General features: G+C 38.8%; 1 protein-coding gene across 1 annotated transcript in view; it reads left to right on the top strand.

Moving 5' to 3' along the window:
- Positions 1-1,056, top strand: part of LOC133534034 (E3 ubiquitin-protein ligase UBR4-like) — a 65,917-nt gene extending 64,861 nt beyond the window's left edge. The window contains 1 exon segment of the mRNA XM_061873126.1: positions 614-1,056. Coding sequence (XP_061729110.1) covers positions 614-1,029 — 416 coding nt within the window. The 3' untranslated portion in view covers positions 1,030-1,056.
- Positions 1,057-16,196: the final 15,140 nt, after the last annotated feature.

The following is a 16,196-nucleotide window of genomic DNA, read 5'->3' as shown; positions in this document are numbered from 1 at the left end:
CCCGGCTCGTACCAATGAGTCTTTCTTAACTTATGTACGAGATATCATTTGATATTATATATCTTTAGTCATGATTAGAATTAATTTTTGACAATCACAATATATATTCATATAAATTGACATGAATGTAATTTGTAATGCAATCGTATGTTGTGTAATAAATAAATCTAAAAATCTAAATCAATTTACCAGTCGCTTTTCGGTGAAGGAAAACATCGTGAGGAAACTGGACTAATCCCAACAAGGCCTAGTTTATCCTCTGGGTTGGAAGGTTAGATGGCAGTCGCTTTCGTCAAAACTAGTGTCTACGCCAAGTATTGGGATTAATTGTCAAACGGACCCCAGGCTCCCACGAGCCGTGGCAAAATGCTGCGACAACGCGAGGAAGAAGATTAAATTTTTAATGTGACATGTTTTATTATATTTTGAATATAAGTAAAGCCCGACCAGAAATATATGATCATTGTTGGGCGCTGTGTATAGAGTGACAGTTCAGTTTAGTATGAAATTTTTAGTTGCAATGAAATTCCGCAATATGGCGCGTGATCATATATTACTGGTCAGGCTGTAGATATCAGGACATTGAGGTTAAAAACGTATCATTTGTAAACAGGTTACGCGCTAAAGCGGCTGACCGAGCTCCTAGCGATGTTCCTCGAGGAGCCCGGAGCGCGGCGCACGTACAAGGGGCGGCTGGTGGCAAGCTATACCGGCGTACAAAAGACTAATGGAGGTGGCATCAGAGGGCTTACCGCGAACCACGTTCGACGTGTTGCCTCCCTGTCATACTTACGTACGAATTTACAAGTGCGACAGAGAGGTAACACGTCGAACGTGGTTCGCGATAGGCCCTCAAATGTACAGCCAAGTGACGATGATGAAAATTACATTTTCAAAACTTTTGTCTTTTGTTACCATTGTGTTAGCCACCTGTACTTACTTTCAACATATATTAATAGTTTATGTTACTGCTACATAATAAAAGGCATTAAAATACACGAGTGTGGGCTTAGGAAACGAACGAAGTGAGTTTCTTAAAAAGATCACACGAGTGTTTTAATGCCTAATTATGTATAGTTATTGCGGGTGCGTCCTATAATATATACGCACTTTTGGAATAATTTCAGTTTACAAACGTTAAAAATGTATACTAATCTTATGTATAATAAAGTAAACGTATACTTTCAATAAGTATAACATAAAAATAATATAACATACGACATACATATGGCTGTTTGGTATAATATACATATAAGTTAAGCTCATTTCATATAACTGTCATAATATATACATATTAAAATATAAATCTCATCTTATATAATTAAGTAGTAAAATTAGTAGGATGACCTAGAATTTCAAACCTCATAGAACACACTACTAGGAAAAAACTGCTAAAAGTGGGTTAGGTTAGGTTAGAACTGTGACCCCCTAGATAAATAAATTGTTTCCAGAATAGGTAGCAGGTTAGGTTAGAACTTCGGAAAAAGAAACTGTTAACAGAAAAGTGGGTTAGGTTAGGTTAGAACTGTGACCCTCTAGATCCCCCCGCGGGTTGCCCACCTTGTCGTGGTGGAGGGGCTTAGTAGCCGTGGCTTGGTCACCCACGGTGAAGCGAAGAGGCAACCAGGGCCGGCCTGTTTGAGGTGCGGGCTGGCCCGAGGAGGACGCTCCAAGTGGGCTTGGTGAGCCCGCTTGTGACGCGCTGGAGGTGGACCGTCGAGGAAGAGGAGTGTCGGTATTGCGGTGAGCCGTTCTCCCTATCCTCGACGGCCGAGGTGGGATCGCAGGGGAAGAGGCGTGATGGTATCACGATGCGCCACTCTCCCTATCCCCTGCGACCTTGGCGGGGCCGTTCCGCAGTAGCGGCGTTGGTGGGGCTGCAGAGGAAGAGGAGTGTCGGTATTACGGTGTGCCGTTCTCCCTGTCCTCTGCAGCCGAGTTTGTGGTTTGCGGCAGAACCATGGACCTCATCTGCCGCCGGGCGCTGGGAGTTTTCTGGCGCCCGTGGCCTCCTTGTGGCGGGCTCGGGGGGGTCCGCTACACTGCAGAACGGAGGCCGAGGAGGAAGGCGCGTCGAACCATCTGGCGCGCCTAGCGTGAAGGGCCTTCGGGCATTTGCGAGGGAGCCGCTCGCGGGCGGCTGCCGCCGGTGGGGTCGCGGATGAGTGCGCAAGCGTTCCCGTAACCCCACCAATAAGGCGGCGAGGTGACATATGGGGGGTTTTTAGTGGGTATACCGTCGGCCTCATTAGCCTGGACGGGAGTCCCACATAACCACTCGGGTCGCCCCCCGCACCCGGGTGGTATGCGGAATGCATTTTCCCCCCTAGAAAAAAAAAAAAAAAAAAAAAATGTGACCCTCTAGATAAAGAAATAAGCACCAGAATTACCACAGAAAAAAGCTGCAATCTGTAATAGATAAATACGGAGCAAACTACGTTGAAATATTAATTCGCATAGTATAGATGTTTCAAATACATTGCTCATTTCATAATAATTTAAAAACTGTATCTGTTCATTAACTAACACACAAAAATATATTTAAATAATGTAATTTCGGTAGTGAGGAAAAAAAAACAATAGATTATGCAATAAAAAGTACATTATATTTTCCAAAAATACATGCAGTTGACCAAAAAAACGTATCGTTATTTTATTGTTTTTAATGATATTTGTTTTGTATGTTATATTATTTCAACGTTATACCTTTCTAATGTTATCGTAAACAATGATATATGTAGTGTTTATTATACAATTTACAATTATAGAATTCGTTGTTATACATATTGCATGTTATTGCAATTGAATGTTATTCCGATCAAAATTATACAAATTGAATTTATACATTCAGAGTGATATATTATAGGTTTGTATACGTTCTATTACTTACCCAGTTATTGCAGGTAGTTCGCAATCACACTTTTAGCACAGGCATTATAAGAGAGGTATGGGCATTGTGAATGTCATCTCGCTCTGTGTGGTAGGGCACAGCACAGCGGATGTCATTCCAGATCTAGAGCAGAGCCCAACTGGGGAAGTACCTCACCTTACAGAAAATCGCAGCCAAATAACACTAGACCCTACTCATAGTGTTGTGTTCCTGCCGGTGAGTAAGGTTGCCAGAGCTCAACGAGGGGTGGGAGGGGGTTAGGGTCGGCAACGCGCATGTAACTCCTCTGGAGTTGCAGGCGTACATAGGCTACGGATACTGCTTACCATCAGGCAGGCCGTATGCTTGTTTGCCACCGACGTAGTATAAAAATATATAAAAAAAAACACAATTAAAATATTGCATACGACATGTGCTAATTATTTGTCTAAGTGTAAACAAAAATATATCATAATTATCATATCAATTTTTAAATTCAAAATGGCGGACATGTTTTATAACTTATTTTAAGAAATTATGAGTAGTTTAAGACTTTAAAAAACGAGAAATTGTTTCTTGCTTCTGTTTGTATATGTATCATGTAGTATTTGATGTTTTCATTATTTTTGAAAGTCCTCAGGGTGCCGATTACGAAAATGACATCCATTATGGAACCCAAGATGGCGGACATTCATTTTTCTTAAAAATCGGTATGGGTGTCATCTCCGAGGTTCTTCGAGGTTCCGATTACGAAAATGACGTCCATTTTGCAATCCAATATGGCGGACATTATTTTTTCTTAAAAATCGATATGGGTGTCATCTCCAAGGTTCCTCGGGGTTCCGATGACGAAAATGACATCCATTTTGAAATCCAAGATGGCCGACATTAATTTTTCTTAAAAATCGATATGGGTGTCATCTCCGAGGTTCCTCGGGGTTCCGATTACGAAAATGACGTTCATTTTGAAATCCAAGGTGGCGGACATTAATTTTTCTTAAAAATCGATATGGGTGTCATCTCCGAGGTTCCTCGGGGTTCCGATTACGAAAATGACGTTCATTTTGAAATCCAAGATGGCGGAAATTATTTTTTCTTAAAAGTCGTTATGGGGTGTCATATCCGAGGTTCCTCGGGATTCCGATTACGAAAATGACGTCTATTTTGAAATCCAAGATGGCGGACATTAATTTTTCTTAAAAATGGATATGGGTGTCATCTCCGAGGTTCCTCGGGGTTCCAATTACAAAAATGACGTCCATTTTGGCGGTTCTTGGTGGTGCAGATTTCAAAAATAGAGACCATTTTAGAATTAAAGGTGGTTGATATCAATGCTACACACATCGACACCCATTTCAAAAAGTAGCGTCCGCCATATTTATTTTTAAAATAGATGCCATTTTTGAAATCTACACCCCTAAAAACCCAAAAAACAACACCCATGACGACTTTTTCAAAAAAGTGACGTCCGCCATCTTTATTTCCAAAATGGACGTCATTTGTAAAATTAGTACACATACATTCCCCTTAAAACAAATAAAAATTGAGAAAGGTATGTTGAGATGGTTTGGACACGTGGAAAGAATGAGTGAAAGAAGGTTAACAAAGAGAGTGTATAAGGGAGAAGTAGAAGAGGGAGCTGGAAGGGGTAGACCTCGGCGGACTTTCTCTGATCAAATCGGGGAAATCCTGAAAAAAGGCCAGGTCAAGAGCACCCTAAACCGACGAGCATGTATGAGGAATGTCATGAAAGTGAAGGAAGCGAAAGAGGTATGTCAGGATCGTAGCAAGTGGAAATCCGTGGTCTCTGCCTACCCCTTCGGGAAATAGGCGTGATTATATGTATGTATGTATGTATGTATGTAAAACAAATAACTATCGCGAGGAAAATACCAAGTCCTAACATCTGAAAAAATCGGGAAAGAAAAGCTGCAACTGGCTTTTAAAATGGTACAAGGAAGGGTGGTCATCTGTATGAGAATGTGTTTTTTTTTATGTCTCTATTTGACCCAATGGTTGACTGGTAGAGAATGCCTTTTGGCATTAATTCCGCCATTTGTACATTTTTCTTTGTTTGTGCAATAAAGTTTAAATAAATAAATAATATTCATATAACGCGATAACGAATTCTACGTGAACGAAAACGCGGGAAATCCCCAGTATAGTAATAAATACGGGTAGGTAAGGTTCCATTAGTATACTAACAACAAAATAACAATTTTCTATTGCTATTATTTTAAAACACGCTTTAGGAATTTTTTTGATGGACCGTAGACGCAGTCAAGGGCACCCCGCTCCCCACTACCGTTGTTCGCTGCCTCCTGCCACAGCGCGCGGCGCGCGCAAACTTGCCGCGCGTTTGAAACGTAACGTATTTATATAAGCAAGGAATGCATACATATCAGTAATGAGTGTCGCCGTGATTTTATATTTCAAAATTTTTGTTTAGTAACTGAAATCATTGTTGATGATCGATTATTATTAACTCTACAAACTTTAATTCAATATTGGCTATACTGCTTAACCTGAAATCAATATCTAGACAAGCACATTGTCTACATGTCTAACTTTTTACTAGAATACTAAGTTGATCGATAATATCGTAATTTTGCAATATCAGCTACTCTAATTCTATATTTACAAAATAACTCGTGTTTTTACGTTCACCAGAAAGCAGCTGTTCCAGATTTCTAAAAACTGAAAATTGTACATAAATTGAAGTGTTATTCGATATGATAAAGTTTTCTGTAACTTTAATTCTATATTTACTTAGTTATTAGCAAAAATTAAAATATTTAAATATAACCGAAAGCTCAACCTTAAAATTTCTAACTTTTTACCAAAGTATTATTTAACATACTCCCAATGACATATCAAAAAAGAAAAAACTTTAATATTATCGAAACCCATTTTTGTTCAACCGCTGGTCTATAACTTGTAAAACGGTGTGAGTACCGTACTAATATTTCGGACAAATTTCGCATAATACATTACTAAGCCTATAAAAGACCGTAACTCCGTAATACTACTTGGTTCGGGAACCTTTTTTATTGCTTCTATTTTCTCAGGACACGTGTGTACACCATGTTTACGGATAACGAAACCTAAGTACGTCACCGATTCGGAAAAGAAAGTACATTTATCTTTCCTAACCTTTAGACCGTAAGTTTTGAGCCTTCTGAACACCTCATGTAACGTTTTTAAATGCGTTTCATCATCTTCCCCGGTTATTATCAGATCGTCTAAAAAAATACTTACGCGCGGTAAATCTCCAAATAACTGTTCTAATTTCCTCTGAAAAATACCGGGGCTCGAAGCTAAGCCGTATATAAGTCGATTGTACATGAATAAGCCTTTATGGGTATTTATCACTGTAAACCGTTTGGATTCGTCTAATTCAAATTGTGCGTACGCTTGCGATAAATCTAATTTGGTAAATCGAGTCCCTCCATATAATTTAGCAAGTAAGTCATCAACCCGTGGCAGCGGAAAACGGTCTACCTCCAAACATCTGTTGAGAGTTAGTTTAAAGTCAGCACATACCCGAATGGTTCCATTTTTTTTCATCACCGGAACAATAGGCGTAGCCCAGTCGGATGAGTTTACCGGAGTGATCACACCGTCCGCCACCAGCTGATCGAGCGCGCGCTCAACTGGCTCGCGCAGCGCGTACGCCAGAGGTCGCGCGCGCAGGAACACGGGCGCCGCGCCCTCTCGCAGCCGGAACCCCACCGTTCCGCCAGTAAACCTTCCCAAGCCGCCTTCAAATACTTCACAATATCTGGAACTGAAATCGTTTATGTCAAAAATATGCTTTGTACTAACATTATTACAATTGACGGATTTTACTAAGTCAGGGAGTATTCCTAACTCTTTTATCCACTGTCTGCCGAGTAAACTCGTTTTCCCATTAACCATTACATACAAATCTAACTCTTTACATTTTTTGTTATATTGCACGCAAGGTAATATTTTACCTACGGGTTTGACACTTATGTCCGTATAATAACATAAATTCAAATTGCTAGCTTTTAACGGACACTCAGGAAATAATTGACTATAACAATCATAGCTAATACAAGATATCGCACTGCCCGTATCTACTTCCATAACTAAATTTACATTATTCACTTTTAATTGCACCATGTAAGGCCCATACTTCAACTTTTTAGCATCTATAGAAAAGTTATTTACCTCTTCACTGCCGTTACTGTCACTGTCTGAATACTGGTACCCTGCCTGCTCTTCTAACATCGCATGAAAAGAGACGTCATCATCAATCAATTTAAGAAAAATCTTAAATTCGGACACATTTTCTTAAGATGCCCTTCTTTGTTACATACTCTGCAAACCTAAATTTACACGAGCTCTGTCCATACTGCCCTCCGCACGCCGAACATTGCTGTGTTTGTCCTCCCTTCCAGTCTGCACTGTTCGTAACGACTCGTCGCTTGCCCGCGCCCATAGCGCCCTTTGTCCCGTCGCCCTGCGTGACCTTTGGACCACGCGGCCCATAGCGCTCGGTGCTAGCCGCCTCCGCGGACTGTCGCTTGTCCCGCTTCACCGTGGCCAGCTGATGCACTGCCGTTGCTATCATGGATGATGATACTCCCTCCTCTATTGTAGAACGGTCCTGTACCAACGCCGCATGACTTTCCGCTGCTTCCATCGCCACCGCCATTTTAAATGCTCTTTCAAATGTTAGGTTATCTTCCATAAATAACTTTTGCACTAAACCTACTTTTGCACTAACTGCACAGCCGGTTTAACGTTGTTAACCACAAAATACTGGCCCAAGCGCTCCACATATAAATCCCAATTATCCTTATGTACATCGAAACCACCAATTTTACCGATAGACATTGTAACTGCGATATTCACTCACGTCCACTAAAAAAAAAGTTTCACACGCGTTCACAGTTCGATTTCGTCGCCACTGAAGTATTTAAGATGCACTGACTATCCAGGAACTTCTAGAACGGAGAGAAAGCACAAGACGCGTCCGCTTGGTAACAACCATTTATTGAAAGAGAGCGATGATAAGTAGGTACTTATACATTATGTCAGTGAGAATTGTTTCTACCCTCTTACATCATTATACTCATATATTACAGTCGTTAGTGCTAGAAAGCTGAAATTTGGCATGGATATACAAATCAATAAAGCCGACAAAGTCGTACAATAAAATCTAAAAATTTAATTTTTTTTAGGGTACCTCCCCTACACGTAAATTGGGGGTGTTTTTTTTTTTTTTTGCTTTAACCCTGCAGTGTGGGGTATCTTTGAAAAGGTCTTTCAAAACTAATAGGGGTCTTCAACAAACATTTTTTGATAAAGTGAATATATTCGGAGGTAATCGCTCCGAAAGAAAAAAAAAAGTGTCCCCCCCCCTCTAACTTTTGAACCATAGGTCTAAAAAATATGAAAAAAATCGTGGAAGTAGAGCTTAAGAAATACATTAAATGAAAACTATAGCGGACACGATCAGTGTGGAGCGTAGACTAGTAGGGTTGCTGAAGAAAGAAGCCCGTCGATAGCACACGGGACGCTCGAAGACTCTGAAGAAGAAGAGTTTTTTTTTTTTTTTTTTAATCATAAAAGATATAAAATGTCGCTTACAAATATCGAAAGTGATGTGCAAAAAGTGCTTCAACATGTGTTTAAACTAATGGATAAAGTAAACCAGTTGGAAATCGTTATTAGTGAGCAAAATGTGAAAATTTCAAATCTAACTCGCGAGTTAACTAGCAAAGCGGACGGGAATCAACCTACCCCCAAGTCTCAGCCTAAAAAGCCAATGGTCACACCGGCGCTCGCTCAGTTTTAGCAGAGTTGAGAGCGCAGGAAGGTTTTCGTGGTGGCGGACACAAATCAAACAATCATCTTCATGCAGGAATTATATTGAATAATTAATATGCATTTGGAATTAGGTACACACAACGACTGTAGAGACTTCGTATTTCAATTATGTTTTAAAATAAATTAATGGAAGACACATATAACTTACAGCTACATAGGCGGCTTGTCAGAAATGAGAGAGAGAGAACTCTATGGTCACCTAGCTTTTTATAGGAAGGGAGCATAGACAACCATGAAAAGTGTATTTTTCTAACACTCCTCCTTATATGCTCCTGTAATAAAAAGCTCTGTGATAGCTATTGGTACATACATGTTAATAAACTAAAAAGGAAGAAGCAAAATTACTAACATTCTATACATTTCAATTTTAGACCCTTTACAAAACATGTATGTTTTTCAATACACAAAGGCTTAGTAAATATATCAGCAAGCATTTTATCTGTAGGTAAATACATAACATTGATTTTCTTATCCTGTATCAGCTGTTTAACATAATGGTATCGCAAATCAATATGTTTATTTCTTTTATGGGAATATTCTTTAACTAATAACAATTTCTGAGCACTCTGATTGTCATTATATACAGTAACATCAAAATGTTTGTCAATTATTTCCGACAAGAAATTCTTAACAAAGCATATATCTTTACATACATCACTTATGGCAATATACTCAGATTCACATGTTGACAGGGCTGTACATCTCTGCTTTTTAGCCTCCCAATTAATCACATTTTCACCAATTTTTATAACATAGCCAGTATAAGATCTGCGATCCGACAAGTCATTTGCCCAATCACTATCGGCATAAGCTACAATATCTAAACTACGACTTCTTTGAAAACAAAGACCATAATTTATTGTTCCAGCCAAATATCTAAGTACCCGTTTAGCAACACGCCAATGACCTTGGTCGAAACATGTACTATACTGACTCAGCTGACTGCAAGCGTAAGATATATCTGGGCGAGTGCACACTGATAAATACATAAGTGACCCTAAAAGCTGTCTGTATTTATATTTCTCATCTTCTAAACAGGGCTTATCAGATCTATCCAGCCTGCAGTTTACTGGCAATGGAGTAGATACAGGTTTACAATTACTCATATTAAATTTAGCTAAAATGCGCCTTATGTAGTCTGACTGATCTAATACAGTGATATTGTTTGTTACAGTTACTTTCATACCAAGACAATTTTTCAAATTTCCTAAATGTCGAATTTCAAAATTGTTCTTTAAAAATAAAGCAATTTATCAATACAGCCATTATGAAACACATAAAAATCATCAACATATAATGCTAAGATAATATATTCCTCTTTGTTTTTCTTAACATAAACACAAGGCTCACATTTACTTTGTTTATAGCCATTTTCATTTAACACTTGATGAATTTTTACATTCCACATACGACTTGCTTGCTTCAAGCCGTATATGCTTTTTCTCAATAAACATACTTTATTACTATTTTTGTCTGTTTTAAAACCAGCCGGTAGTAGTATAAGTATGTATGTTCCATCTCAAAACTATTCACCCAGAGGGCGCCACTTGGTAGTTGTTCCTTGATCCCCGTCAGATGGCGTTACTTTGTACGTGTAAGTAAGTTAGTTATCGATGAATTTAAAAAGTTCGGCAAAGATCCGTTAGATGGCGCCACTTGTTCCTTCCGCAATGATCTGTCTTTGTAAGTAAGTTAGCTATGGATCTGTTTAAAAAATATATAGAGGGCGCCACTTGTCACTAGCCCCCTTCCCGCCGCCGCCGCCTCCCCGCCCTCCCCCGCCTTCCCCGCCGCCGGCCGGTCGCCAGTCTGCCGCCCACGCATCACGTGTACATACCTACATTCCAGTCTCAAGGTTGATCGAGATAAGAGAGAGAATAAGTTTGATTTAAAATATGCATACGGGCATATTTGCAAGAGCACATAATATAGAGTGATTACAACCGGATAGAAAAATATATATTTTCCTGAATACCGGGTATTTTTCTAGTTACATCTGGTAACATTTACATAACACTTTTTAGAAAAGGGAGTTTCTAAACCTAATTATGTCATTAACTAGCAAAGTCGAGTATATCTGTATGTGAATAATAAATAAATATCGAATACCCAGGTTTTCAAGAAAAAATACATTTTATATCCGGTTGTAATCACTCTATATTATGTAATAGGTATTTTTAGCTGACCTAATTCCGATTACTGGTACTGGTGAATCTATTTATACCACGTCGGTGGCAAACACGAATTCTGTCCGCCTGATGATAAACTGTCACCGTAGCCTATGGATGCCTGCAACTTTAGAGTTGTTACACGCGCATTGCGAACACTTTAAAAACCTATACACTGCTTTTTGAATTGGGAATGGCAAATTTCCTATAGCTCGTTGAACAATAATGTGGAGAAATGATTATGTATGCGCAGGTGTGTAGATAGATAGGTATACTGAAATAAAAAAAAAGTTTAAAAGTGAATGAGTAATTATTTATTTACCAATCATTTAGCTATTTTACAATGTCCCCATGCAAGGGTTTTATTACCATCGTTCAAAATGAATCTCTTTTCATCTTTACCACAGAGAATTTTCTTTCTTCTAATTTGAGTGTACATATTGTGCTTATCACTAATCAAATTATACATGTTATCATAGAGAGTTTTACTCAAGTCTAAACAGGTATAGTATTTATTAAAATTTAACCTACGTACAGCAGCGGCGTTAACACCTTTGTTTTTTTTTTATACATTTAATTTCGTTATTGTCATCCGAGTCTAATATATATACGCATACATTTTTGCCCTTAACCCAACAAATTCTCGTATTATTCTTCCATTGTTTTCATCCTTCATCATGCCCACAACCTTTTTATTGACTTGTGGTAAATTATATACGTTGTTTTGAGGCAAATCTGAAGTGTCAAATCTGCTTTGCAAGTCAGGTTTAATGTCTTCGTAAAAGTTATCTGTTTTGATATGATAAACAAAAGAATCAGTGTCCGTGTATAAAAGGCTTACATTATCCCCGTATTTATTTAACATGTAATCATAGTGAAAGTTGTACATGATTTGTTTACTCAAATCTAATACACTAAAACCTACATAAATAGGTTTGTCATATACAAATTTGGTTTTGTTCATTTGCACAGCTACCAGTTCTTCAGAGAAAATAGAGGCACTGTGGAAATTTGGTCTGGAAATGTAACGATCGAGACCATATTTAGGTTTTGTTCGTTGCTTATGTTCGCTGTGCAAAGTATCCCACTGTTTACACAACTTGACATCAACCCTTTTCTCGACATTTTCAATAGTTTTCCCGAATATGGAGTTATTCATGAGTTTAAAGAAATCTTTTTCAAAACTGTTTTTAGCTTGGATTCTCATTTGCGAATTTAAGTCAATATATGATTTTAGCCAAGATATTAGATTTTGATTGAAAGTGAGGATTCTATGAATTTTCTTACAAATTAAACCTTTTTCAATATATAGTTTGAGGTTAGCATAGTGCACAACATAATTGGTTTTGTTATCGAACGTTAGCAATAACTTTTTAATTTTACCCTCAATTGGTAGTTTGGTTTCAGCACAGAAAGGGTAATCATTATGCAAGTCATGTAAGCTATGCGAATACTCCAAATCTACTTCCAATATATATCCAACATCAGAGTCTATCCGCTGTGTTGATATATCAAACAGTTTAACCTCGTCTTCACTCATCCATCTAAAGTTATCGATTGGAAGCGGGCGTCGCATGGCATCACCGTAAAGATTATTTATATCCAAATAGATGATAAAACTGCTGTCCTGATTCACGTCATAATCATGCATAAATATATTATTGGCCTTAGCATAGCGGTTTGACGCTTGACAGACAACACCTCTTATACCTTTCTTTATAAATTGAATCATTTCATAGTCCGTAAACAATTCTAGGTATGGAAGTATGCTTCGGTATGTTTCAACATGGCGTCCCAACTCAAACCGGGTGCAGTGACATATTGACACGGATCTAATTCATACGCACCTATACACACTTGTCTAAAGTTTTCAAACACTTCAGCCAATAATAGAACATCTGTCTTTAAATATAAGTCACAGTATTCACCCAGAGTTCTAATATTGAACGCGTCCCAAACATCTTTTGCATGTTGGTAATCCTCATCGGAAATATTTAAGTCCGTGAGGCTGCTATAGAAGGCGGCCTGAGGGGGTAGCGCAGTTTCCTCAAGCCGCCTCCAGTCACTTACATACTCGTAAGGGAAAACTCCTTTACGCGTAAGTAACTTCATATATTTCTCACGCTCGTAACAATTATCGGATGGTGGTAAGAAATCTGGTAGTATTTTGAATTGGTCCTGTGAAAGGTTTGAAACTAGTTTATCCAAGCTACTTGACATGAATTTATACGAGTCGACAAACCTAAGACTGTATTCGTTAATCCTTAAATTGAGTGAAATATATTTTTCCTTGTTAATGGGAATGCAGGTTAACTTTCCCTTAATCTTGGCTAATTCTTTAATGAATAGATGACAATCGTAACCGCTCAAATTGTGAAAGACGACTGGTATAAACTTTGGTAATTGGTAATTCAAATTACATGAATTGTGTGTTTTGCCTTTAATATTACCCGTTAAATGACAATGATCAATTACATAAGCTTCATCATCTCCAATTTTTTTCTTGCAAATATGACATATATTGGAGGAGGTGTTAGCACCGCTGCTGTCGCTGTTATTTTTTTTGGTGGTACGACTATTTGCAAGATTTTTATAATTCTATCAGCGTCTTCACGAATGCTCTGTATAAATTTCTCCACACAATATTCACCGCGATAGATAACAAATTTGGATAAATTATTGTCATATTCACAATGAATATAATAGGAAAAACTACATGGCACATGTTTATGGGTGTTACAAGTAGCACTTGTAGTATTAGATTTTTCATTAGCTAACGGAACTAAAATCGATTCAAAGTCACCATAAATTACAAATGGCACTTTCATTTTATTATTATAATTTTTGAAACGTAAGTATTTATCATTAGGCTTAGGTAGCTCTACAAGTGTCTCCCCACAACCAATTGCTCGGTGTCGATCTAGTTTATTTTTATTTGCAAAGGGGTGTAAACACCCATCACATATCCATGTTTTTTCTGTGTGTTTAGTAATTTGCGAACGCACCAAACGAGACAAATTTTTAATCCAACAATAATGTGAAACATCACCTCTCTCAAAATATAACAAATTTACATGATTTTCACAAGACATTTTCGAAATACGTAGAGGTACAATAGTCAGACCCCTGTCATCCCTTTTCTTATCTGTATCAATACCATATACATTGACACTGATTTTATTTAATTTTTCAAACTTTTTAATGTCCGAGAGACAAACTGAATCTTTTATACCTGTCACATTAAAAATGTCCGTATAATGTGGGTACGATGAGGGACGATCACTGTTTTTATCAACTGGATAGAGAGCACTAATGATGGCCCAAAAAAAGCACTTGTTATCTTGATTTTTCACGTTAACACATGCATTCTTCGATTGCACCTCGGGTGGCAGTGGTATATATGTAGATCCTTTGAGTGGTTGATATTTGTTAACGTTGACGTTGAGAAACTCAATCTTCTCGAGACTCCAACCGCTGTCCTTTTCCTCGAAATCTTCACATTTTTTGGAAATACACAAGGATATTTGTTCAAAATACGATGGAAAATCCATACAGTCTTTATGCAGAGCCACGTTTTTTGTGTTGAATGACTTTAGATCACGTATCACTTCACCTTCAGCATGATATAAGGGGTCTAACCATAATATTAAAAGAACGGTAGGTGTGATCAAAATACATTTATTTGGCACAATGAATATAACCTCTTCCAATCTAACTAACCACACGACAGTAGTACGCTTGTCGCTCAGACATGCAATTATATTGTATCGAGTTCTAACAAAACAAAACGTACTGACCTGCTAATAATACAATCAACGTAACCACTTGTAATTTTGCATCGACCGTCATCGTTCGACTGTCATCGTTCGAATGTCACCTCCCGAATGCTCGTTCAATATTTAAGATGGAGGGATCGATCACGTGACTCTTCACGTGATCGATCGTTACAAATACTTTTAATACTATAGTTAGCTTATTTAATCTAGAAAAATGTATTATAATGACAAAATATCTATATAAACTAAACAGTATCCTTACAGCTCGGCCATCCTGCTAGAGCAAGTCCCTTTGCTCACCTACATTTACCATTAGGTTACATTTTAGATTTACTCGTTTCATATCAGTATATTACAAAATAAAGTATTTTAACTAAGCAATACGAATTTCAAAATTCTAAAAGTAAATCTGCAAGTAGACCTCAAGGACTCTTTTACAAGTCGATACAACATTTATAGTAACATCATGTAGTGACATGAAAAAAATATAACAACATTTACAAATACAACGGCCAATACCTAGGTAAACATTACAATATAATTATCTTAAAATAAATAATGACTACAGTAAAACAGAGACATATTGTCTCTATGGTAAATAATACATTAAATCTGGAGATGTAAAAGGTCCCCAATGTCAGAGTACTAATACTAATAAGTAGGGAGGATATGCCGTTTCTGGCTCAGTTTAGGTATTTATCCCCCCCCCCTCCCCCCTCACCCCCCTCCCCCCTCCCCCCTCACCCCACCCCCTCCCCCCTCCCCCTTACCCCCACCCCTCCCCCCCCTCCCCCCTCACCCCACCCCCCCTCCCCCCACCTTCCCCGCCGCCTCCCCGCCCTCCCCCCCCCCGCCCCCCTCCCCGCCGCTGCCCCTGGCCCTGCGCCACTTGGTAGTTCGGCAAAGATCCGTTAGATGGCGCCACTTGGTAGTTCGGCAAAGATCCGTTAGATGGCGCCACTTGGTAGTTCGGCAAAGATCCGTTAGATGGCGCTACTTGGTAGTTGTTCATTGATCCCCGTCAGATGGCGTTACTTTGTACGTGTAAGTAAGTTAGTTATCGATGAATTTAAAAAGTTCGGCAAAGATCCGTTAGATGGCGTCACTTGTTCCTTCCGCAATGATCCGTCTTTGTAAGTAAGTTAGCTATGGATCTGTTTAAAAAATATATAGAGGGCGCCACTAGCCCCCTTCCCGCCGCCTCCCCGCCCTCCCCCGCCCCCTCCCCGCCGCTGCCCCTGGCCCTGCGCCCCTTGGTAGTTGTGCATATATCCTCGCCAGTTGGCGCTACTTTCTATGTTTAAGGTATTTATCTCCCGAGGGAAAACTTCGCTAAAATAGATGGCACCACTTTGTACGTGTACGACAAACAAAAAGTGACGAGGTGGCCTCCAGTGGCGAAGGTCGGATTCGAACCAGCGTCTTTAGCTAACCGGGGCGTCTTTAGCCAGTTAACGTCATGAACCCCTAGGCCACCCCGTCACGGTGAAACTGGTCCTAATTTCTCGTTTTTGGCTCAATTTA

Source organism: Cydia pomonella, unplaced genomic scaffold (genome assembly GCF_033807575.1).
Source record: "Cydia pomonella isolate Wapato2018A unplaced genomic scaffold, ilCydPomo1 PGA_scaffold_44, whole genome shotgun sequence".
NCBI lineage: Eukaryota > Metazoa > Arthropoda > Insecta > Lepidoptera > Tortricidae > Cydia > Cydia pomonella.
The sequence above is the reverse complement of the archived record's forward strand: the minus strand, read 5'-3'. Positions and strand labels throughout refer to the sequence as shown.